The following is a 27,081-nucleotide window of genomic DNA, read 5'->3' as shown; positions in this document are numbered from 1 at the left end:
TTCCAAATTCTGGTACTTTCATAAATCTCAGCTTAGTTTTGGCATATTTTGCGTCCATTTAGGAAAAGGATTTTCAGCCTGATTGCCTCATAGCGTTAATTTATAATTAGTACAATTATTATAGCTCACGAAACCAAGTCCATCTACTGAAGTATGGCTATTTCTTCTTCATTCAACATCTTAGTTGATTATTATTGACGAATGAATGAGCTTGAGCTGAATGAGGATGTTGCTGTCAGTTAAAGTAACGGTACTGTAAGACACACTAACATTATTTTGCTACATTTTGTTGTACAAAAATTTACAAATACATTTTATTAATGTTCTGATTTTGAACCACATTTTAATATCACCGAAGTTTTCACTATTCTTCTTGAAATCTCTTTGCATTGGAAAACCTTATATTTTGCGTATGAAAAGAATAAAATAAAAAATATTAAAACGTGGGTCAAAATCAGAACATAATTAAAATTTTGTATTTGTAAATTTTAGTACAACAAAATGTAGCAAAATAATGTTAATGTGTCTTACAGTGCCGTTACTTTAACTGAAAACAACATGCTCATTCGTCAAGGATAATCGTTTCGTCCTACCGGCGACAACATAAACTTTCGATAGCTTACATTTGCACGACGCACAACGTAACCCAGCCACAGAAGGGAAAGTGTGGGCGATGGTGACAACGAAATGGTTTTGAAATGCAGATCGCACCGGTCATTTTATATTCATTTAATCGAAAATTATTGTCACAATGGTTTTAGGGGTTACTGTGGCTGTGTGGCTTTGCTCCTTCTCCTTCCGCCATGCCGGGTCCAGTGCCGGGGCATTGAAACAGATTACGGCCACGGTCAGAGAGAGAGAGAGAGTCGACGAGACAGACGTAGCTGACCGCAAACGGAGATGTTCGTCCTGGACACATCTATCCATAATATGCATACGGTCGCCCCGCCAGCACTGCCAGCGTCGGCAGGATAAAGCTCGACCCGAGGCCAGCCCAGCTCTGGTGACGGAGGCGAAGGATTTCCTCCGACAACCTGAGCGGTTTTTCCATTTCCCCGTACCCGGACCCCGGAGAATGGAAGCTTGTGGAAAATGTTCGTTAGGCCACCGTATGGTGTACCGATCGCTATCGTGTGGTGAGGGGACGACCGACCAGGCGGCTGGCTGGCTGGGAACGCGCCGGGATGCTGAACTTTGCCGGCCGACTCTGAAATGCATATGGTTGAAGAATGCTCAAAATCCGGCCGGTCCGAGTGTCCTTTTTGGGCCCGTCCCGGGATCGCCGGGCGTAAGCTCGGACGAGTGAGAATTATGTACGCTGGCCATGTGGTTAGGATTATTAAGCTTTATTGATTATGGAGATTGCATTTGATGACTGTCTTTCAATTCTACGCTCCGTCGGTTGCCTGAATGTATCGAACTCACACCAGGCCGGTGCCCTTCCCAGACGCAGCATGATGTAAGCAGACTGAAATAAGCTAAACATTTTGCCTCAAAAAGTGATCGCAACACGTGGAGGACGTCAGAAAGTGTTTCAATTTAGCTGCAAGCTGAAGCTTGATGTGAAATGCTGATTACACTGCAAGTCGAATCATTTGAATGTAGTATACTGCAAATAAAGTAGCACATCTCATAATTTCAAACCGTAGATGTATCAAAGACTGGTTCCTACTTGTTATGTCAGTATTCCAATTTAGTTATAATCTGTTAATCTTTCGGAAAGCAACGAAGACAGCGCTGTTGATTAATTCGAAAACTATTTGAGACGAAACGAAAGGCATCCTCCGAATAAGGCTTTGGAGAATTCATATAACAATATCGAAATTGCTGTTAATTTGCTATATTGTAAGCATTTAAATTATGCGCTAGCTCAATGGTTTTTATTAATTCTAGAAAAGACTCGATTGTTATACCTCTATAAATAATAGTAACTTTTATAAATAGAGTAAATGAATTAAGTGAAGTGAATTATGTAAGTGAACACTATATAGTCTTCAATATAATAATATTTTTGAGAGGGCATGTCGTGATTTTTTGAAGTGGAAACAACATTCTGTTTCAGTTCTATCACTAACTAATGTCAGAGATTATCCATTTCATACAAACGAACACAAGTTTTCTATTAGCAATATGGCTGAAAGCATCCCCCGAGGGTCGCAACTATTCCAGAAAGATAAAGTAATCCACCACAGTTGATAAAGGATCAGCTTCTGTTTTCCCGAGACAGGCTCACCGGCCGAAAGGGGAAACAAACGGAGACTTACTGACAGATGTGTTTTCGATGATCCTTGACCCGTTTCAGTGAGCGCTCTTCGGCGGAGGCGGCGGCAAGAGTTTACTGCACACTACCAGTAATCTGATAGACCGAATAGCGAGCGCAGGCCGGCCACACTTAAGTGGTGTTGCTCTCTCGCAAGCCACATTAGTCTAATCGGGAAACGTTTTGCTAACCCGTCAAAGTGTGAGTGGTGCAATGTAAATAATTGAAAAGCATACCCGGTGGTGGTGACTGGCAGCCCAAGGCTCCCGCTGCGGCTGTGGCGCAGGGCTGGCTGGCTGCCTTGGCTTATCCCTTTCTCCGAAACGTTCCACAAATCATTAAGTAATTTTGCAACCAGACATCAGGTCCAGGGCGGTAGAGTTAGTGCCGACTGCCGACTAGCTAGCTGCTGACCCGTGCGCTCTTTGCTATGTCCTTGCTGCCAACGAACTTTAAACAAAGTGCCGACTCACACATACACAAACACAGACTACTTAGCGGTGTCAGTTGCAGAAGAAATTCGCCCTCTTTCGAGGAACAGTGTGAGTTCCAGTGGAAACAATTAACTTTCGAAACAAATAGAAGCAAACTCTCTCGCTCTCGCTCTCTCATGCGCGCTCTTTCTCTCTCTCTCTTCAGTCGACCCACCCACCGCCTGGCTGCAAGTCAAGTCAAGAGTCGTTCGTGTCAGAATCTTGGCCCGCCGGCGGCGGCATCGGCAAGCTCTCGAGTCTTGAGGTGGAGAACCTCTGGCAGCCGGCAGGAGGCCCACAATTATTTGCATACATTTCAGATACATACAGTTTCCGTACGGTGGCCGGAAAGTACGTACGTGCTGCTGCTGGAGGGCCGTGCGCCACTGTTGATGGCGTTCAATACTTCTGCCGGATGGGAAACTCGACGAAGGATCGAAGGAGCAACCATTTGCAGTCCCGTCCGTCCGTCCGTCCGTCGGGTGAGCGAAAAATTAAAAGAAGAATGTCTCGCCCCAACGGAAGCGCCACCATCTTTGGTGCCGATGGAAAAAGGGCAAACAAACAATCATCCACCACTTTCACACATGGTTCTTCTCTCTCTCGGTAGAAGAGGAGCTCGTGAAGTGAAGTTAAGAAAGAACAAAGAAAACGATATGTTTGCCCATAGTTCGGTGTGTCTGGAAGAGGGCCCGGGAAGAGGGCCCAGCACTGGAACGGTTTTTGCCCTGTGGAAAAGCCTCCCCTTATGGAGAGACTGGCTTTTCCGGTATGCAGCCACCACCTGGTCGGGGCACCATTTGGCCGAGGGTCGCACAATCGAAAGTATTTAATACGAACGCAAACACACTCCTGCGCCTGGAGTCCTGGCCGACCAAGAAATGGATCCTGGCCTTTTCGGATCCCTCCCTACTCTATCCAAACATGTAGCTTCACACCCGACTAATGGGCCAGTGTATGTGTGCGAAGTGGCCCTCTTCCTGATCAAAGAGAGCCGGCGTCGGGTAACTGAAGATGGCAAATGGCCGAGTTGAGTTTGAATTATTGCAACATTTCGAATTGGCCATTTCACTACCATTTGCCGGCAGGCACATGCAGTCCATGTTCCTCGCTAGATGGCAGGGTGCTTAAGATGGAGTCACATTTTTATACATCCATACGATGGCTTGGTGCATCGAAGAGAATTCATTTCGAGGACTAGTATGTCTCATAGAGGGTTTCGATTAAAATTCACCACAACAGCATTTTAACGTCAGAAGGAATCGAGGTGTTCCGTATCGAGCGACTCCATTAGATTACCTAAGTGAACGTTTTGCCAATAGGAACCGACAAGAACAAGAACATGCTGCTAAGGCCAAGATGCTTACCTTTCCCGAAGCCGTGTATATCAATTCTAAAGTTATCGGCTCCCTTCTGGCCGTCAACCAGCTGACCCAGTCCTCGGACCAGCCGGTCACCTTCATCTTCGCCGTCGTAGGTACGATCGGACAGATCCACCTCCAGACCGCGAGCAACTCCTTTCGGGATGCTGTACGAAATGAGACCCTCTGAAACGAGAAAACGGTAAAATGTTAGTGAAATTCGTGGTAATCATGTAACATTGTATAGAATGAGCTGTAAAAGTAAGAACGTAGAACAGCGAACTGGGCTCACACATATACCGACGGAACGGAATGACGCAACTGCGACAGCATAAAATTGAAGTAGTAAAGCGAAACGGAATAAAATTGCGATACTCGTTCTCTCGTCCAGAAAAAAAAGGACATCATTCTGTAATTATCTGATGCAATTAAGGAAAAACGCTCAACGCTCGGTGATGCGTTTTTTCAGCAACAAAAGTTTGGCTGGACTGCCAGATTCCCATCGCGCTTTTTACGCGCGGAACGCGAAAGTTTAACGATCGCGAACGAGAGTAAACATAAACTCGTCGATAAACTATCGATTGATGGTGGGTGTCACTTTAGCGTAACTTTTCTGATGACTTTATTGAGCAAAATTACAAACAAATGCTGTTAAAGGAAAACTTTTCCACGTGCTTCCGACGGCGCTCGCGATCGGATAATCATGGTCGTCGCGTTGCAAAAAATCGAACAGCACACAGGCAGCGGAAGCATCTCGGTCAATCTAATTTGTCGGCTGCAATAAGGACGAAGCCGACCGAAGCCGCACCACCGGGGATGGGAAAGATGAGACAATTTGTGGGTTCCACCGTCGGTTGGTGTCTCTTGAAAGTTGGAACGGTACAGCCGCTGAGGCGGTCCTCGTCTGAATGGAGCTGTCCCAGTTTTTCCTCACGCAATGGTCCTTCTTTTCCCAGCCCGATCCTGAAGGTGTCCCACTGATCCCAGGAGTCATTATCAACTTTTATTGTATTTTCTCGACCAAAGGACAATTTGCTGCAGGTTCAGGTTGCCAGCTGCAGACGGCTCAGCGAGCTGCGAGCTGAATCGACGGCGGTGCATCGCCGGCCAGGGGGACAGCTGGATGTAATTTCCTTCCGGTACACGAACGGAACGGAACGCACGCATACACATCTCGGCCCTGGCCCATGTGTGGCCCATGTAATCACGCAGTATTAGCCGGTCGCCCGCTCGAGTGGTCTCGAGCGCAGAAAAGAAGAAACACATCCTAGGTGACAAATGCCTTCCGGAGTGCGGAGTACACCCGCAAGGGATTCGACACCCGAGATTAGTTTTGAAATGACACACGAAGCGACAGCCACCAGGCGACCGGGATGTGGGTTGAAGCAACCGTCGGGCCCACAGCACACCCAGCGCAGGCCAGATAGCCCAGTTGACTGAAAGTATCCCGCCAAAGCTCGCAGGGCGAAAGGATGCTGGCAATTGCAGCTGGCCCACCCCGTACAGCTGTGGGGTCAGCGGATCCTTGATTTGCCGCTCGCCGACGTCGCTCGTATGACAGATGACGGTCCCAAAAGCATCGTCATTAGGGCTTAGTTTGTCCATCGGGAGAGTGATTGCACCACGAGAAGGATTATTTCTTCCCGTTCCGTGGTGGTCGGCCAATGTAAGGTTTGAGTTCGAGCGTCATTGGCTGTAAATTAGAGACAACGCCACCGTGGTCCACAGCGTGCCATCATCCTGGTTGTGTTGCAGAAATTCAAAACGGGCCCTAACTGTTACCGGAAGTGTTGATACGAAACCGTTATATAGCAACAATATAGCTATTGGACAAAAACAAAATATTATTTAACAATTTATCAGGTTTTCGAAGAATATTAAAAAGTTGATGTTGTTGAAAGTTGTTGATGTTAGGAAAATCTCGAACTATAAATAAGGTGCACGAAGCCAATTCCTGTTATGTTTGTAGAACTGCTCAGGCATTTCTTTGATACTTCATTTGGCTGGAAGCTAGACGTGAACCAGCATCTTCTGCCGTGGCCAGGAGTTTTATTGCGGCTTTACAGCGGCTCAAATCCGGTCAGCTTAATTGTTGTGGCAGATAAAGAGAACGAGCGCCAGCGCCAGCGAGAGATCAAAGGAAAATGGCACCTCGATGCGCCGTTGCATAAATGAAATATGGAGAACCGTCTGGGGAGGTGGCGGACTTGGGCGTCGGTAAAGTCTAGCCGCCTAGAAGACGCTGTTGGCGGCCTGGCCCCTTTGAAGGAGGCGATTGGCCACCCGAAGAAGCTACTCCGCGGTTTGTGGCGACGATGACTGGGGAAAAGATTTAATTACCCGTTCGTCGAACGGCGAAGTCGTGAACAAATTGAATTTATTCGAACAATAATCATAAACATTCGCCTCGCGGGAGATGCTGCATCGGAGCGATGCGATAAGTGCAGGGAACGTAACCCGTTAGGTCAAACAGTTTGATAGTTTTTACCGATCGTAAGCTCAGCATTGGGAATCGATTTGATGTGAGAGACAAATCACCGCATATAATTTAAAAAAAGGTTCAGGTGTTCAGGTTATTTTTCGCTGACTACGGGCTAAGCAAAGCAGGTCGATCCGGGTGCATCAATAATCTATTAGCTGAAAGCTGAAAGCATGTTAACATTAATTACGGACACAATCATTATTATGATTTTATTCCTGCAACCTGGCCGGCCGGCCATCATAATTATCAATCTCGACCGATCTGTCGCTTAATTGTCGGCTGCTATAAAATGCATCGCTTAGAGTGCTGACTCCATTAATGATCATTATTCGATCGATATGCTATCGTCCATGGCACGGTACGCACGAATCGACTAATGAACAGCACGCAGCACGGGGTCGCTTGGTGGACGACTTCCTGGCCAGCGCCTGGCTCATAGGTCACCAGGTTTACATAAAGCGGAAATATTGAATAATAATTGAGTTCTAATAGATTTAAGCTGTTTGATAGCTTTACAAGCAGTCAAGTAAAGGTTACCAGGTTTGTAATTAAATTCCTTTTTAAAAATCTCTTTAACATGCACCATTACACAAACGGTTCGAACAATAGTTGCATTGTTGCAGTTTTCCAAGCAATTGTTTATTTTATAATTTTTTTTGAAAGCAATCGCCAAAATGCACCAGGCCCACAACTGAGCAACATAACAATCAGTGGAATGTGTTTTTTTCTACGTTGTTGACGAGCCGGCAGCCATCATTAAAATAATTACCAACCACATCCCGCCGCAGTGGCCGATGGGCGCAAAAAAATTAAATAAGAAAATCAATTGGCAATCGTAAAAGCGTTCATAGACAGCCTGCGCGCGCGCGCCATCTGCGGCCAGGCTCTAGCCATGTCCGTGCCACGGAGAGTGACCCACCGGGCCAACTCCGTGCGGCCAATTACGCCGGGGTCGTTAGTTGCGCCTCGTCGCCAGCCAGACCCGGCCCGAGTGGGGGGCGAGACGATTTAAAAGCCGTGGCGGGGAACAGAACGTGCACACAGCCGGACAGGACGGCCGCATAGACGCATAATAAAAATGCGCCGTCACGATGGTGCCAGATTGGTTTGAAGACCGGGGGACGAGGAGCGAACCGGAGAAACTATGGGAAGGATGAGAACGACACAGAACGGCGACGACGACGATAAACGCCACGGTTAGCGCGGGACGCCTACCACCCGGCTCCGGCGGAGGGATTTTTATGGAAATTCTACACCCCAAACCCTCAGCTGAAGATCGTTCAAATTAGCTGGAGTGCGATATTAAACAGATTATTAATTGGAATTATGGCTTGGATCCCGACTCTCCGACTGATCCTATTTTGGAAACACGGAAGAGACTGGAAAACTCAAAAAAGAAAACAAACCTAGACCGAAGCATAACATCGCGATGCAACTGGTGGCGTGCTGAGACTAACATAAAGATGATATTATTATGTTTATGGAACATCCGGCACACGACGCGGCTCCACATGCGGAGCAAAGGCACAGCTTCTTTTATTCGGTGTCCGTATGTTTTTTTCCTTCTTCTATCAAACGTTGTGATTCATTTCCAGAACCCCCCCTCCAGAGAGGCAACATATTTGACAAGTCCGCGGGACTCCACCATGGGCCTGGGTCGTCCCGTTCGACAGACGCCGGAGCCGCGTCGAGAGCACTTCTGCCCAGTGTAAACAAACACTCCCGTCGGGTCGTATCATCAATTCTTGGACTCGCCCTTCGCCTAGCCTTGCGAAGGGAAATCAAATTTTTCGGGCCCTTTCTCCATGTTTTCCAGCGAAGACGAAAGGGAAAATGTTGGTATGTTTTACTGCTGTTTGATGATATTCATTTTTTTGTCCAGGCCCCCAGTTTTCACTCTGGTATCGGTCTCCTTCTCTCTCTCTCTCTCTCACTCGAGTCATCTATCTTTCCGGAAAAGAATACATTGTTACACTGGCTTGTTGCGCCATTTAGTCCCGGCGTGTTCGACTTGCAGTCTGCAGTCTGGGAGCGATTAAAGAACCACATATTTTGTTGGGCAATAAATCATTGGCCAAACATGAATTATGTTTCTCCACGCCCACGGTAGGATGACACTCGGTGTTTGTTGTCGGTCACACGCCACCCACAACAAAAGGGTGTGGATTTTTTTTCTAAGCGCCAATTGATCGCTACTAATCCTTTGCGTTCTAAGCCGTATGTTAGTGAGAATTGTTTCTTTTTAGGGTGGTTAGCTTGAGTTAAATAAAACGCTACAGTTCAGAACGCATTAAGCGGCAGAAAAGAATGAAATGTTTGTTAAACTTCAAACGTTAAGAAAGGAGAGCACAAAGACGGTTTATTGAAAATCGAACTTATTGCATACTTAAATATTTGTTACGAAATTGATATGAGTTAAGAAAACTGACGTGAACTAAGTATGGTTAAAATAGAACGAAATTATTCGAACGTGGAATCAATACTTTATCAAGTCACTTTCTAACTAATTCTTTGTAACCAAACTCTTCTTTTTATATGTTATTATTTAATCTAAAAGTCTAAAGATGTATTCAAATAACGCAAAACCAAAATGCGCCATTTTTATGATTTCATCTCCTTTTAATGATGCTTTTCTTATACAAAAGTCTCAGTCTGTCATATGAGATTAAAAAATATGTATGGCTTATTTTTACGTCTGTTCTGAAATTCATCTGATTCTGAAATATTGGCCTTTCTATTTGTGGATATTTTTATTGGTTGACTGGTAAAATAATTGAACAAACTTAAAAGCACAATAATAAACCGGAACACTCTGCACTACTTCTGCAGCGACGGTACTTAGACAGCACAGTACGCCCGCTACCACCCTGCCGCCGATCGCTTTGGACAGCACCAGGACAGCCACCTAATTTGTTTAATGCAATTTTAAATAAATTACCAATCCATACCGTGCATTTTTTTTTTCTCTCTCTCTCTCCCATTTAGTGTCTGCTGCGCACTATCCTTTTTTACGTTGAATTTTTCAAACCGGGTCACCCAGCCAGGGCGCATTCAACAAACGGGCAACATAAGCGTTATGTGGCGGCCACCACCAACCCCACCCGAACAGGCGCGCGCCCTAGTTAGTGACGGGGCGGGCTGTCTGGAAAGCTGAAACCAAACCATGGTCAGCCAAACCGTCGGACCGTCCAAGACCAAGCCTTTCGGCATTAAAATGATAGATGGATGGACTGAGACGTTGATGGGTAATTTATTATCCTTTCCGGGCACAGGACGCCGCCCGATGTCGTCGGGGTCTGCCATGTCGGGGGCAAAGTGCTCTAGTGCTGTGTGCCGGTCACAGCGCAGCACGCAAAGTGACTAAAGCTCGCCAACATGATGAAGCTACAATTGGTGGGATTGCAAAAAGCGCAATGCCGGTGGGTGTGTGGGGGTGACAGAGAACGAGAGAGAGACAGAGAGATAGATAGAGAGAGAGCGGAAGAGTTGCAGGAAATATTTTAATGACTAATTTACAATCTTTTGGGGGCGGATGGGGCAACTGGCGAAGGGCGTTCCGTTCCGAACCGGACGACCGGGATGTCGTTTCGCAATAAATAGGAGCCAATCAACTGGTAGATTACTTCGACGACAGCAGACGACGTTGCGCGAAGCGTGAAATATAAATTAACATTTCGTATGGTTTGTTTTTTTGCCCACCCGGGCCATTTTGGAAAACCAAGTATTTAGCATTATTATAGGGCCAAGAATTGGCCTTTTGGGGCAAAAGAACCTTTTGAACTAAATGATAAAACAAATTTTTTGATGCTACTCGTGGAAACGACTACCATGCGTCGTCTAGCCCAGGATGAGTCCATTCGAGGACATCTTATGTCACCGTGCCCGACGGTGGATGAACAATAAAAACCGGAGAACGGTTAAAGGTGAGCCAGACCCGACTGACTGAAGACAAGCCCTGGAGCTCTCCGCTGTCCGAGTGCTTGCAGAAGGATAATACCGCTCGTTAGCAGGACACGACGACACTTACCTTCCCACTCGCAGCCGATGATTTCGGCCCGCAGACAAACGGTCCGGTCGTACATGCTGTACGGGTATATGCGAATTTTCGTTGCAAAAATAATTGGTTGCAGGGCCTGCTCGACCTCACTGTAGGTGTTGATGTTGCCCGTCAGGATCTGGAACGAGACACAGAGAGAGAGAGAGAGAGAGTGGAAATTTAAATAAAAGTAGGAACTCGATGCGATTGAGTGCGGTAAAAGTTGCCCTCCGAGGCCAGAAGCAAACCCGAGAACTTTAATGGCTTTCTAAATCCAGTGAATGTTGAACAAATATTCCAATGTGTCTTGCCGCCTAAAAAGGCCAGGCAACGGCAAAATTTAAATGCAGAATTAATACCAACACACTCTCGCCGTCCATTTACTGCTGTACCTAACACACTTTGTTTTTCGCGGGATTCGGAACCCGAAAATTGATGCAGTAAACATGATTCATGAATTCTAATGTGCCCACGGTGCTCCCGGTTCGCCAGACGACGCCGGCCAGCCAGCCAGCCATCCATTGCTTGAGCGTCCGACCAGTTAAATTATACATTCGGCCTGTACCCGTTGTGGGTGCCTGCCAAGAAATTGCCACCGAAGCCAACTTTCCCCCGAAAAGTGTTCAAACGATGGCTTAGATAAGGGCAAAAATCGATTCCGGTATGCAAGTAAACGGTAACTAGCGGCCGGCTACGTTTTGGGCCGGCCCCCGCATATGAAAATGCGCTGCAAAGGCTGAATTGCTTTTTTATTTTTATGAACTTTTGCCACGGCACAAGATTTACGTCTGCAACGATCTGAAGGCCCAAAGCAGCGCGGCCCGTGGCTCTTTATTCGACGATTATTTTTTTATGGCAACGAATGAATTATTTGCCGTTCGAGTGACACTCGAAATTGATGGCGTAGGCATAAGATCTTCCGGAAGCTTCAGGAATAAAAATCAATTACAATCATTGAGCTTAGAAAGAGTGGTGGCTTAAGGTAGAGGCACCACATACACTTTATCCCTTCGAAAACGCTTTAAATATTGCGGAAAAGTTGCATTCGAATGTGTTTTAGTTCCGTTATTGTATTTTTTCTACGATTTCAGCTGTTTTTACTGTTTTTGGACATCCTAGACGTGGATTCAAGGCTGGTCCAATCACGTTTAAATTCAGTAACCAATCTGTTTGCAGTACGAATTGCAGGCGAAGAGATTTTAAATACTTTCAACATTCGTTCATACATATCTTTTGCTTTAAAACCTTCAAAAAATAAAATTTCAATCCCTGCACGATACTTGAAACGTCGATAACAGATGGCTTGTAAACAAAGAATGAAGTGACAGGGTGGTGAGTGTGTCTTTTTTTAACTTTTTCGCATTTCACTGGTTATTTTACGAGAACTTTACAATTTTTAAAACATTTTTGTTCCCTCCTATCGGCCATTGATAGGTTGTCACGTCACTTAGTTTCCTCAAAGCAATTGTCATTTACACCGTGCCTTCAAATTCATTTCAACTTAAATCTGGTGTGTTTATTCTTGTTAATTGTTATACTTTGTGTTTCTCATATGCTTTGTTTGATTGTGTCAATTACGGAATGGCTAACGTTTAAACCAAACATTACGGTCTATGTACGTGATTGTGTATCTTTACATTTATTTTATTGCAAGTAATTATATTATTTATGAATGTTTTAAATTTTTCATTGTCAACGCACACAACGCACATTTCCTTTCATATGCTCGTCACAATGGATGGCCATTTTTTTCACTTCCGTACAGGGTTAAGTGAAACTCACGAATGCGCAACTAATTACTTTCGACAACCTTCGTAAGGTACCGCGGTACTCCTCACGTTCGCTCGGTCGCTCGCGATGCTACAGTGGCTTTGAAGTGGTTGCTTTCATTTAAATTTAACGCCTTGCTGAATTCACTGAGCCTCCCAAAAAGTCGGACCGGTTTTTTTTTTGTTGGTCGAAACGAGTCTTGTTAAAACTCCCTCTCATTACGGGCATTACACGTGGGCTATTTTTACAGGCCCCACTGGGCCCACGTGGAAAACGTTTCATCGCCAGCATTCTGCAGGCGCTGTTTGTTTGGGATAGAGTGGCCCAAATTACGTACGGGAGCCGTACACATCCACGCAGACGTTTGCGTTAGTCACGAACCAGATGGTAGAACAAACAAACTTAACAAACGCGTATATCAAAACGGAGCTCACCTCATTATCGCGGGTATTTTTCCAGCGTTTCCATTTCGTGAACCCGGGGCGCCAGTACTCCAGCGCGTACGCTTCGGTGTACTCGCGGCCTTGGCCCTTGCCGAAGCGGCCCTGCGTCTTGATGGCGGTGACGACGTGCATCTTGAGCAGATCGATCTGCAGGTACTCCTTCAGACCGCGGGACACCATGTGTTTCGGGCACCATGCGCCTCCATTGTTGTCGACTTTTAATCTACGGAAAATACGAAAAAGAAACATGCCGTTCAATTGGTAGCTCATTTCGGTCAGCAATGTTGTCGGTTCATAAAAGCTGTGCTTTTAAATTAATACTCCAAAAGGGAAGGAACTAGAATTCGTCACAAAAGAGCGAAGTTGAGGTTTTTCTTCGCTCTGCTATTGGTGACGAAGGTTTTCCGTTCAAAATAACGAAACATACATTCAGCAAACACATCGGACTTGGGCGGCAGTTTGTCACATTTACAGCGCTATTCAAATACCAACACCACTCAGGACGGCACGTTCCCGCCATTGTCCTACCCCGCCCAGCCCGTCCCATTGTTTTCTTCCGTCTTTGTTCACACGGCGCTAAAACAAAAGTTTCAATTTTCACGATTTTCCACCGCTTTCACGGATCGAATGCGCTCGTTTTTTTTTGCTCTTCGGTAGGATTTTTCTGCGCCCTATTTCCACGTGCCCGCGGATGCCGACGAGCATCTCCGTCTTCGACAATTCACCAGCCACCGCTTTTCGCTGCCCGCCACTTTTTCAGGGAACAGGGCTTTGTTTTTGCGCCTTTTTTGCCGTTCTTTTGATTTTTCCCATTCGACGCCGACTCGTTTGCAGGTGTAGAATTGCAAAATGGCAGGCCGAAAGGCCGGGCAAGTAAAAAAATGAAGGGAATACCAAACACACAAAACAGTAGAGCAGAGCTCTTACAATTTCTCCTGAACAGCACATCGTTATTTAAAACAGCGCGGTTTCTTGCCTGCCTGCCTGCCGGTTGAGCGTTCAGCGGAAACACGTTCATCATCATTTTCCTTTCCGCTTTTCCCGTGCACCGAGCAACACAAAATATGAGAGTGTGACTTGTCGCCGAGTGAAAAACTTTATCTTTATGCCCGGCGGCGGCGGCGGCGGCGGCGGTGGCGTCGGTGGGCTGGAAAAGCCGCCCGGGAGGAAAAGGCGGAAATAAAAGTTTGTCATTTTCAGGCTTTACTTTCCTGGTACACGGGTCGGGCCGGGCTAGCGGCGAGGGGCCCGAAATGTGGTTCATGTTCACAATTCAATGGCCGCACCGGCGGCGGGCACAAGGGCTGGCACGAAAGGACATCATGAAACTGACATCAAATAAAATGAAACTGGCATCGAAATGAAGTGGTGGAGTTTTAGAAATTTGTGCCATTTTTTAAACCAGAATAAGAAGCGAGACTTTTGGAAAAGAATCGCCATCTGCTATCGGCAAGTGAACGGATGCTTCAGTGTCCAGCGTGTGGACTGCGAAATTAGAAGCTTCCCTTAAAGGTCGGCGGCAACTTTCTTTCATTATTAGCAACTCTGTAAACTTCATGTTGTGTAAAAACATGGAGCGTCATCCCGTTTTGGGTTCAGCCTCGAAAAGTAGTAAACAAAAAGAAATCGAGTGCAGCAAAAATAAGAGAGTTCCAATTTGATGGAAATTCGGTCGTTATGTTTCGGTCGTCTCGTGTAGCTCAATTTTCACGATTGCCCAAAACGTTATCGTCCTCGTCCCCATCGGGCATCATATGAGAGCAGACATTCGGTTCGTGAATCAATAACCGATACAATTTCGGAGGGGCTCACGTTTTGCGTTTTCTCTCGACGCTTCGGTAAAGGCTTCAGAGCCGTAGAAAGAGAGAGACAGCTGTGGAATCAGGACAGGATCCGAAACGACAAATAAGCTCCCACGGCGGAAACTTTCGCTGCTTCCGTGGCAAGTATTTAGAAGGAATCCCTTTTTCCCGCCATCGTATGCTTTAATTCATTAAAAAATTTCCCCAGACTAACGACAATAATTGCTTTCCCGCTGGGCAACAAACTTGGCAACAAGTTTCATGACTTTTTATTTCTTGTTTCTCGTGCTCAGCTGGAGATAAATATGTGTGTTCAGCAGCATAGTTGAGCGAGCAAACGACCGGGATTGTGTCACGTGGAAAAGTTTGTGTCGCGTACCTGAGCCAAAGTTGGTTCCCTTTTTTTGCAACTTGCTGTTTTTTTTTTATTCCTTCAAACTTCCGTAGCACCGTGACTGTTGACGTTGGTCGACCCGGGCCCGGGCCAACATATTCATGCATTTTCATCATCGCCAACCACCGAACCGCGGGAACACGTTCGGGTTTTCCGGTGGTGGTCCTGCGCGAATCGCAAATGTCGAAGCTCATCGAGGAGCGAATGTTTATTGAATCCATTGCTCTCCCGCGCTTTTACATAATGCAAAAGCATGAGTCGTTTGTCGGTCGGGTTGTTTTTTCTCTACTTCCAATTTTTGCTTGTTGCCGCCGCCGCCGCCGCCACCGCTGGGAACGGGTTTTTTGGGTCGACAACTGTTTCTCCATTTTTTTCGCCAAAAGGCATCCAACAAACATAGAAAAAAATGGCTCACCGGTGTCACGGTCGGGAAAAACAAAATGGCAAAAGTTGGCGCACAATTCATGCACGTCGCTCGCTCGCGGTCGGTCGGCGGTGAAAAGTGGCGCAAAATGCAGAGAAAATCGTGACAAGTCAGAAACATACTCAAATATTGTTCTTTTACGCCAACCGTGCCGGGGGGCTGGTTACTGCGCCTTAGACCCTCTTCAGGTCATTTGCAGGACATCTTTTCGGGCGGGTGCTGGGATGATGCTGGAACCGGAACCGGTCACCCGAATCGAATCCATTTGCCGGAAGGCGACCCGGCCACCAGTGCGATTTACGGGTTTTGACAACTTTTCCGAAAAACCTCGCCAAACTTCTTAGCACGGGCACGGTTGGGTCCGATTGGCGCGAGTTCGCCGCATGGGCCCTCACGGTTCGATGACTTTTCAATTATTCATTACGCGCAGGAAAGCATGACAACGTCGTGCGGCCAAAAGCGCACAGAACCGCCACGAATCAGACCCCAACGCCAACGCCGAAAGTGGATGTTGATTTATAAATTATGTGTTCATTTTCAAATCATCGGAAAGTTAACGTCAAAAGAGCAGAAAGCCTGAAACAAGGGCCACAGTGCTCGGAATGGTTCGGTTTTGCATACAACCAATAACGTAAATTCAAATTTACCGATGTTTTCTTTACGAACCTCCAAATCAAATAGAGATCATAATGTTTCGCGATGCTAACGTCGTGTATGAAGACGCTATTGTAAAAAGTTATGAAATGGTCCAAAAAACAACATTACACATTGAACTTTCCTGAGGAATTGAACATATCAGGTTGAAGAAAATGAAATACATTATTTTCTCGGTAGATGGATCGATGTCTCGTAAAGTATCGATCAAACAATTTCATGTTTAGGTTCATTGTAGAGGTGACATTTCGTTCTAAAAATTTTTTTTAATGTTTTTTGTTTGTTCCATTTAGATGTTATGTGTTACAGGGTTTTATCAATTCAACAGTATTTTATAATGAAGCAGTAAAGCTGCAGCGCCCAGTAGCCAAAGACCGATCATAAAACAGTTTTAAACCATTTGTCAATGTTGGAAACTAAACTGGACACTAGACAAACATTAAAATCACATCTCTACTGTCAACAATTGAACCGTTTGAAGATTGACATGAAACGGCCATAATTGGTCAACAGAAGATTTCTTGTGTTCCATCAGGGCAACGTAAGGCCACACTTTCTACAGTGTTTTACCACAAACTCCGGCAGCTTGGTTGGGAAGTTTTAATGCATCCACCATATTGTCTGGATTTCACATTTCTTTTTTTTTGAAAAACTCCCTGAGTGATCCCTGAAATTTGTATCTAGAGAAGATTGTGAAAATCCATTACTAGCGTTTCTCCCCAAAAAGGGCCAAGAATGTTGAAGTTGTAGCATGATTTTGAAGTAAGCTTTTAAATGGCAACACATTACACAACAAAACGGTGCATATCTGACCCAGCTCGGACATGCCGAAACACCTTAACGAAAGTTTAGAATTGCACGCAAAAGTAATGATTTTCTTTATCATCAGCTAGTTTTAAATAAATTTTTGTACAACTAAAATTGTTAAATAAAAACTTCCTTTTCTTACCAATATGTAACAGACTTCCATTAATGAAATGTAATATTGTTGCCCACTGCTATGGCCCCGGTGGTCAAAACTCGTCCCCGATATCGAATGCTGACGCCGTCATCGACGTGTTGCAATTCCTTTGCTCTGGACAAATGACACTGTCACACTTAGAACGGATACATTTTCACGGCTCGGATTATCGGAACGTGCGGGACATATTCGAGTGCCCCAAAGCTGTTGCCCACATGAGCTGATGGTGTGCGCTTTGTCGCAAAGGACACACTTCTCCGTGGTTCATCCCGCCCATTACCAACGGGATGCACCTGCAGAGAAGAGCGCTACTTTCTACGAGCTACACCCCAAGGAGCGCATATTTGTGTAATGGTTTTCCCATACGGGAAAACCCGTTTGATTGAAACGTGCGATAAACGTCACGGTGAACTCTGCGCGGCGCACTGCGCTGCCGGTGCGGGGTTTCGATTTTTGCGACAGCAGAGCAGAGCAGAGCGAGTGTGTCAAAAATGGCACACCGAATGCTCAAACACGTTCACATTGTTTAGCCATCATCGCCGAAAGACGATGTGCTTATCGCCGGCGCCACGAACCCTCGCGCGCGTTTATGCTACGGCAAGCACATCATCGTCTTCGATTGGCGCCGTATGTGGCGGAGAATGTTTCCTTTTATGTTATGCGCACCGCCATCACAGTGTGGCTCATTCTTTGTGCGATTGCAATCTTTATGCTTTTCGATGTTTCTTTTATGTTTTAATTTGTCCCAATCGCATCGGAAAGCGTGAGGCACGTGCGAAGCTCGCGTTCCACCATTTGCTGAACCGTTGTGTTGTGGTCGTGAAAAGAAAAATTTGTACCATTATCTCTTTTATGTTATCGACAGCGATGGCAGTTAAATTGGGTGAGAGTCGCGCACTGGACGACGTGGTCGATTATTGCCCGAAGCGGAGCGCACCAACCGGCACCGTACCAAAAACGTGTGGCAGAACATTAAGTACATAGATTCAGTTAATTCTGTCTCACTTCGGAAACTTTTCCGCTTTTTTTCTAATGCCAAATGATGTCCCAGTGCAAAGCAGCATCAGTGAAACACGAGCGATAATGCGCCTCCATTGCCGGAAAAAATACACACGTCGGGGAGGCCCAGGACAGTTTTGGGCAATTCTCTGATTACGTTCCACAATAAATCAGCCAGTGAACCATGAGTTTTGCCATTACCATGCATCGTTGACTTGGCGAGTGAATGGCGAGCATAAGAAGGAAAGCCACCCAAACCGGGGGAGCCGGAATCAAATCGATAGCCGAGCCGAGAGTTTATGTGGCACGCCTTGGAGTAGAGTGAACGATTCTTTCACCGGCCTTAGAATTGTGGTACATTGAATGTTGATCTTACAAGTTTAGGTTGTTTTTTCTCTGTTCATTCTGGCAGATCTTGTAAGCTCTACAAAACCATTCAAATCGTCCGAATGGCAGCAAAAAGAAGGCTGTCGCTGCTGCTGTTTCCGAAATGAGACCATAAATAAGGGCACCATTTCTTTTTGGTGGCATTCAAAAGACCGGAACAAACAGCCCGCCCGTGAGTCATCACAATTGAAATCGCAACCAGTTTATGCTGTTCCTTGCATTCGCGTCGCGCATTCTGGTTCACAATCAATTTTGACGGTTTCAAGATTTTATAGAAATCGATATTTGTCGTCAAAACCCCACAGTCTTCCTCTCCCTCATTGACTGCCCCTGACTCGGTCTCATTTCGCCAGCATCGCCCGTCGTCGTAAAACGCAAGGTTTATAGAGCGCGCGCGCTGTGCAGATGTTGTTTTCCAAAATCTTTGCTAAGTTAAATGAGCCCGAAATTATGACGCCGAACGGAGCGAGCGTGGCCGCGGGGAAATTTATTCGAATCGCGTTCGAACTTTCCCGCACCCGCAGCGCTTTCCGCGGCCTGGCTTCTGTTGCTTCTAATTTCGGCACGATTCGGGCGCCCGATCCCCGATCAGTTAATGCCCGTCGAGTGCCCTCGGTGGCGAAACTCGAGGAAAGTCCAAATCGAAAGAAAACAGAACGCCATCGACAGAGAGAGAGAGAGAGAGGGAGAAAGGTGGGGGAGAGAGGGAGAGAGAGAGAGAGAGAGAGAGATAGAGAGAGGGAGAAAGAGAGAAAGAGAGAAAGAGAGAGAAAGAGAGAGAAAGAGAGAGAAAGAGAGAGCAGAGTGATGGATCTTAGATCTCCACTTCGGTCGAGAACGGGCGACATGAGTTTGGAGTATCAATTTCCTAGCAACCGGATTAGCTTTAAGAGACGTTTCGGTGTTGCTTTAGTGAACTCGACACGGCAAGAGGTCCTTCGAAACCGTGGTTACATGTACCGCGGAGAGCTTACGGGCCGGCAACTCGGCGATGCTGTTCCGGCGACGTTCTAATGACTCTAAGGACACCGTGCGCTGGGGATAAGATTTATTCTCCTTCCAGCTGGTTCCAGGGATCAAGCGAAACCCAGAGAAGACCAACCATGAAGAGCAAAGAAGAAAAAAACAGAACGCCGAGGACACATACACGCACGTGGCAGCGCAATGATTAAGAGAAACAATATTACGCTAATCTTTCAACGTGCCCGTTACGCAACGCAAGCAGGCTCCCCTTCGCTAATTTTCCACTCTACCCCGGAGGCCCGGGAACTCCGTCGCCAGGATATGGCCGTGCCGTGAAGGATCGGCCATAAAGTCGTACTCACAGTCGGTGATACGGAGGGTCGGCCCCATTTTGTCCTTTTATCACTCGCTCAGCCCTCCGGTGGCGGGATCGCAGGGGCGGAGGATATCCTTGGCCGATGGCCATTTTCGCTCGACCGTGGCACGTTCATGGCCTGCGCTCGGTTGTCGTTTAATTTCCGCACCGTCCTTCCCATCGTCACGTCGGCCGCGCATTATAGTTTTAGTCGTTTTTGTGTGCCATAATAGTTTTTTTGCCCTGTGCCGGGGGAGGCATGACCGGGAACCGGGCGGGGGTGGGACCACACTTTTCCTCCACGTGGCTGATAACTGTGTATAAATATGTATGAGGCGGCAGCCGGGCAGTGGCCGGGCTCGGCACGTTAAGCGGAAAACATTGACCGGATTTCCGGCGTTTCTGGCCGCCGGCGTCGGATTCGCGGGCCCCAAATGACCCCCTTCGCTCCCCGTTTCTCTCTCTGTCTCCCCGTGGCCCGACACATTGTTGGCGGTGTTCCGGCGCGGGCGCGACACATTGCGACAAAGTGATTTGTTTCCTCGATCTCCGTATCCAGCGAGGGCCCCCGAGTCCGGGTTTCCCCGATTTCCCGGGTGGCCCGACTACGTTGGAAAATTAAGCTACGCACTACGCGGGGAGGAAGTATCATGGGTAATAAAAATGTTGACTTATTGGGTGGCCGCAGGCCACACAGAAAATGGCCGAAAAAACCCGGTAGAAAGGTAGCGATTATTTTTTTCACTATCGCCCATCGTGCGTCTGGTAATTAAAGCGTACGGTTGGCCCGATTCGTTTTCCGGGCATAGGAAACGATCCGAAACTTTTCTATTATAGCGTCACAATTGGATAAATCTATTTGGAGACTATAAATATTTACAAGATTTAAATAAACAAAATATCACAATGTGTGTTATATTAAATATTTTACAAGTACCAAGTTTTTGGGTAATGAACAGAATAAAAACTGATGAATTTTAGATCAAATTAAAGAATGATTATGTCGAACCGTGAGCATTAAGAGAAATATGCAACAAATGAAACAACAGTAACAAGATTGAATCAATCCAGACTTGGTTTGTTTGTTTTGTTTAACTTGGAAACCACACTGTTAAATACTAATACATATTTATGTACCGAAACTGTATGTGTGGCTTCACATTTATAGAATGTTTAAACATAAAATCAAAAACAAAAATATGCACGATTTAAGTCACGAAACGTTCATTAAAAGCAATAAATCAAATTCCGCATAGTGTGGTGCCAAAACGAATTGCCAACGGTGGCAGTAGTAAAACTTAGCGCAAACTTAACTTAGCTAATTAACGTCCGCCGTGAAACTGTTAGTAAACAAAACCCTCTTTGCGCTAATTAAAACATCAAACTACGACGAACATCGCTCGGTTGGTTGGTGGCCGACCGGTGGCCGCCTATTGCTCAAATGTTCACCGAATCGCCGCTTTCGGCCGAAAAGTCTTCGAGAAAATAAATTTGAATAAAACGCGAAATCGATCGAGTGGAAATCGAGTCGACGACGACGACGCGTTTCACGACCCCAAAGGCCAAACGTAATCGATATTGGAACGTTTCGCGGAACTGAGGCGCAAATGGGATGGAAATTGTTGCAAACGGTCCCGGCAGCAGCCAAGACCGCAGCGCCTAATGCATTGCCACTGAATATTCATAAGTGTCGTGCGTACGCCAACAGTAACTCACAGTCTGTCACCAGAAATCAATTACCAAAGTTCTATCGCTGTGAGTGTAGTTGTTGGCGAAAAAACATTCCCCATCAGCTCGTACGATTTAGTCCACCACACCACACTGCTTACCATCCAGCCGGGTCGTAAAAAGGTCCCAAAACTCTGGTCCCAAAAACCCCAGGCTCCGTAAAGTTCACGTAACCAAGTTCGCAGCAAATGACAGCATAATCAGTGCAATAAAATTAAAATGTTGAACTTTTGCACCAGACACAGAAGTAGCGTTCTTGGCAGCTGGTCAGAAGGGCCCCGACAGGACGATAAGCCTGAGTTAGACGCGGGGAACGAGTGCAACATATTCTCGCAGCCAATGAAGTGGTCGGAACATTTGTTTTTCAGCCGTCGACCGTCGACAACTGATTTCTGGCGAGCATTACAGAAGAGCGCAAGAGAGAGCTAAAAGCTAACTACACACTGGCCACCGGCTTCTTATCATCAGTCTTCGGTGCTGTCATGTAGACAACGAATGTGACCGGCGATGGCGAGCGCTCCCACTCGGCCATTAGGATGCCAGCGGTCAAGACACGACATCAAGAAGCACACAGCGCATTGCACAACACTTGTCTTTCTGACACTAGCTTTTTCTTGCACTGCCAGGACGAGTCAGGATGGCGGTGAGCGGTCACAAATTGTAGTCGGTGACATTTGGGGCAGCCCATCGGCAACCTTTGAACCGCACCAAGATCTGTCTCCGCCGTCGCTCAGCTCAGCTCAGCTCAGCTCAGCGCACGGAGGTCCTTCGTCGAGGTGCTGACGTTAGCACAGCCGGCCCCGGGGCTAACAATACGTGGCGGCGTTGGCCGCGCCGGTGATTACAATAAATTCCTCAAGACGGGTGGACATACAGGCGGACGAAGCAATTTGGAGTGCAGCCAAAGGCATCCACTCCGCCGACAACTCCGACGCATTCTGCAGCCGACGAATTTCGGTCCCACACAACCCGTGGGCCCGTGGGATGGGAAGAAAAAGTTTTCCCAGACGTCGTCGGAGTGTCGTCCCGGGGGCATCAGACAAGGTCTCCTCGTCTTCCTGGTACAGCCTGGCCTGGAGGTTGTCCGGTCTGTTTGTGTGCCTCCGCTCTCGGGCGGCAGATGGATTGTTCGACTCGCCGGAGGGCTGCAGATATCGTTTCGATGATTTTTTGCGATAACGGCGGTAATGAGGTGTAAACTAATATAAAGAATGTTCGTCTGTGCCGGGGTCCGGACGAAGTGCAGGAAAATTGGTTCGGCACCAAGATTGTAGTCTAATCCCTGGGGCCTTTAGTGTCGATAAGGATCCGTGCCAACGATCGAACACGAATACGGATTAATGGTCCTGTCGGAAACTTGCGACCATGCTTATGTAAACTCTGGTGTTGTGTGCGGAACCATGGCCGACAATGTCAATGGTAATGCCAAACCGGTTATTTCAATGTTCATTAGAAGCAGTTTCGATACTGGTTCCGAGTGGAAGTAACTACACAATAGTAGAAAAGTATAAGCCACTGTCCGTCAAAAATCGCTTTCACTACAATTCTAAACTTTGTTGATACTTCGATAGTTTAAATAAATGTTCTGTGATATGTTTATACGACTCTATGATACGAACTTATGCGAACAAATATTGGAATCACTTACTATAGCAGTTTTCCAGAATTTACACGTTCACTCACATATCGCTTTGGCTTCAATCGACGGTTCTCTAATAGATGCTGGAAAGGTTCAATACCCGCTCGTGGTACAGTACAACTAATTTGGAAAGATGGATAGTTCTTGAATAAGCGATTGAATATGAGATAACTTGAAAAAGTGTACCATTGTAGCTTCCGTGAGAGAGAATCGTTTGGTGAACCCATCTTTTCGTGGTTTGTGGCGGGAATCCTAAATTGACACTGAAGGTTTACTTTCTAGGTTGCTTTGATTTGCGTCTTTTCGTCAGTAAAGATATCGTTAATTCTATGGAACCTGCACTTCTAGATTAGAGCGGCTCGGGTCGTTAAAATGTATGACAAGTACATTCCACCAAATACACGGTTACTTTGATGTCAAACAAATGCTGTCTGTACTTCGTCTCCGTAGCGACGTTATATGAGTTTTGAACAAGTTAGAATTTATCTGAAGTACCCGACTTAACAATTTGAGATCACATTGTTGTCAATTAAACCTAGTGGCTTATTTACATGGCTTAAAAGGCAAAAAAATAAAATAAATAATTTAAATCGACGTGCAGCTTTCCTAGAAAATTATCAACCACAAAAAAGAATATGTCCCAATGTCAAACCGAGCACACAAAACACAAACCGAGTTTTTTATCTTTATTTGCTAAGCAGAATCCTTCCCGTTTCATCGTTAAAATTTTTGAAGCAAAGCATCATTGACATTTCAAATTCCGTCAGCTACAAAAAACTCCTTCAAACGGATGTTCTAACCGTCTTCGGTTTCATAGTTCACTTTCCGATGCAAGACACATAAATCAGCATCAACCATTATCTACAACAACAAAAGAGTACACAAAAGAAAATGGGGGATTTGCTGTAAAAGCGCGAATAGGCACGGCCTCCCCAAATATCTGTCAGCGGCCGATAACGTCAATCGTTTTCATCGAACATCAATCGCGAAACTTTATTCAAATGCATTCGAATGGAACGACTGAAAAGTGTCTTTTTCGCCTCAGATCATCACTCAAAATTCCACTCACGAACCGGTGCCACGTGGCCCGCCGTTAGCGGTTACCGGGAGTCACTAGTATCCGGAGAAGGTATCGGTGCTTCCTCGTGGTGCAAGTGGCAAAAGGGAAGATAAACACGCTGCATTTGCCATCGTCGTCGTCACCGTTGTCGGCTGCCGACGCATGTTCTCCGAAAATCTGCGTCACACTTTAATAGCGGTCGGGAAATCGGCGGCTCTTAAAGTCAGAGCGCCACTTCCACGTTTAATGCGTTCGAAGATGAACGCCGGGGAAGCGCCGCGGCGTACGAGGAGAGCCTCGCCATCGCGGGTTTATCGTACAAATTTCCCACTCAATGTCACAATTTATGCAGCAAAAGTTGATCAAACGCCCCGCCTGGCCGCTGCGGAGGGCCTGAGAAAGGACACACCGTGCGGGACTGTTCTTGGGGCTATCTCCTGCCTCGCCGCGGGCTCGTCCCACTAGCGCCCAGCATCGCGCCAGGAAGGGCGGTTCGTCCCTACAAAATAGTCAATATTGAATATTCTCACTTATCAGCAGCGAGGCGTGTGCCCAGGGCCCAGAAGCGGCGGTGGCGATCTTGTTAGACTCTCTTCATCTTGCCCTCCTCTCTTTGGTGCCGGAATTTGGCAGCACTTTTTCTTTCCTTCACCCCGTGGCGCGTTTCTGGATAAATAAATAATCCCATCCCTTGGCGCTCGGTATGGTGCCCTGGGGGATGTAAATATTATACCGCTCCAGGACCGGAGGGGACAGTTCCCTGCCACCGATCACCGGGGGGAGGAGTCGTGTGCAAGGGAATTTTCTGTCATCGGACTACCCCCTGTCTGGGTCTGGGAGACCGGAAGAAAAAAAATCCCCCATTGAAAAGTGGAAAGAAAATTGCCTCTCAGGGCGTATCAGCGACCCAGCATAAAGGTATGTCTCTCGTCTCGCCACCCACTCCGGGCTTCGATTGATGCACAGGAAGTTCAGCAGCAGCCGTAGTAGTAGCAGCAGCTGCATAAAGAACAGGAAGTTGTCCTGGCACCACCCCGCTTGTCGTGGCTGACGGCGGCGAGACTTGCGAAGGATCTGGCAGGCACACAAATTGACTGGGGTTCGGCAGTCGCCCCGGCGGGTTCGGCAGACTCCTTATCGTGAATGGCTGTTATTAGCTCAGGCCACACCGGGACTACCACTCGAGCGAACACACATACGCCTCGGAAGCGGAGAGCACATTTTTCTTACGAACTTATTGACATTTTTGAGTAAAAAATCATTTTAAACGCTCGAACGAAAATTCGCTCACTCGCGCGGGATCCGGACCGAGACCGACGGAGCGTGGAGAGGAGAAGAACATGTGGCGCACACACAGAGAAAGTGGTTTAAAAGGTAACGTTAAATGTGTAACGTGACACCCCAGAGCCATCGTCATAGGCAATAGGTAGTAGTGGAGCAGTTGAACGAAATAACGTATCCAATTACACGATGCCGGGAGTTACTCGAAGCAGCAGAGAGGAAAAAATGGGGGACGATTTTCGACTCACATTCGGTTTTACTTTAATTAGGAAATTGTTGAATTTGAGTCCCACTTACTGATAAAATGTGTTCGATCAAATCGAAAGCGCTCGTGGTTGCTTTTTTGATTCAAACCATTGAAATTAACAACGTCATGTCATCGATGACGAGTTGAAAGTTGTACGAACCAACTAAGATCTTTACAAATGTTATGATGTTATGTTAATGTTATGTTTAATGAAAATATTATAAAGGTAAAGTAGATTAGCCTTGTAGTTACGTTGTTTAAATATGCAACAGTTTAATAAAAATTTTGGCGAAGACTCGAGGCATGTTTTATCATCGAGCTAGTTACTAATACGGTTTAGTGCGTTCTTTAAGAGATAAAAAAGACAGTTTGTTGCACTTCTGAAGTTGCGACTGTCAATGGCTCTACTACATATTATTCATTATGCTATCTGCATTAACATTATCTAAGCAGAAGCTATTGTTCCATAAGTATAAGATTGATCCATAGTTAGTATAAGATTGGTCCCAAAAATGGAGTAGGTGTACTAGCTGGAATTTGCTTGAAACCCAAACACTTTTCTCTTTCGCTATTTCTATGTTATCATATTTAAAGGCATCCTTAACCTATGCAACACACCTATCTATGCATTTCGCTCCAATATCTTCACCAATATGGACTCTAAACGTTGTCCGCGAGACTGTACCTTGAGTTAACCCGAGAATAGCCAGAAGCCACGTGTTAAGTGAGGCGAATGGTCACAAAATGTTCACAAAATTGTGATGCAAACACCAAGCATTGCCTCTGCCCAAATCCGGTCTATTTGGACCCAGTTGTTGTCGAAAACATTTGTTTCCTGTTTTTTTGCTCATAGTAGTAAAACTCAAAACACAAATCACTTCGTATGATCCAACCACAGCAAGAAAATCCAAATTTCTATCAAATAAGTACAGAGTGACAACGTGAAAGTGATACACAAAGTGTTTTAATTTTTACAGCTATAGGTCTGATCTTTGTTTACTATTTGAAGACGTAGTATGTTTACGGTTTATTCATACATGATAAATTCAGTGCTTGTGTTTCGTTCACCAGAAAACTGTAATATTTTCTTATAGATAACAAATCAAGATGTTGCATCTTCAAAACCTCATAAACATTCAGATGTAGAGGAAGCTGTCAAATCTGAACTTGACCAGATTATTCGTGTACAGGACCATCAAACGTTTCAAGGCAACTGGTACAGTTGTCCTCAAAAAGAAACCGGGGAAAAAACGGGCTTTACGGACTTCAGCGGTGCTTAAAGCGGTGAAGGAGCGTATTCGACGAAATCCAGTCCACTCGCGAAGAAAAATGGCACGTGATATGAAAATGAGTCACACCTAC

The 27,081-nt window shown here is 46.1% G+C and overlaps 1 protein-coding gene across 1 annotated transcript in view; it reads right to left on the bottom strand.

Moving 5' to 3' along the window:
* The window catches only part of LOC131209970 (discoidin domain-containing receptor tyrosine kinase B), a 107,784-nt gene that overhangs the window by 46,002 nt on the left and 34,701 nt on the right, over positions 1–27,081 (bottom strand). Inside the window, exons 3-5 of the mRNA XM_058203146.1 lie at positions 12,817–13,048; positions 10,604–10,751; positions 4,101–4,280 (exon numbers count right to left, since the gene is read on the bottom strand). Coding sequence (XP_058059129.1) covers positions 4,101–4,280; positions 10,604–10,751; positions 12,817–13,048 — 560 coding nt within the window. The remainder of the gene's footprint in view (positions 1–4,100; positions 4,281–10,603; positions 10,752–12,816; positions 13,049–27,081) is intronic.

This window comes from Anopheles bellator, chromosome 2, assembly GCF_943735745.2.
Source record: "Anopheles bellator chromosome 2, idAnoBellAS_SP24_06.2, whole genome shotgun sequence".
NCBI lineage: Eukaryota > Metazoa > Arthropoda > Insecta > Diptera > Culicidae > Anopheles > Anopheles bellator.
This window is presented reverse-complemented; position numbering and strand designations above follow the sequence as displayed.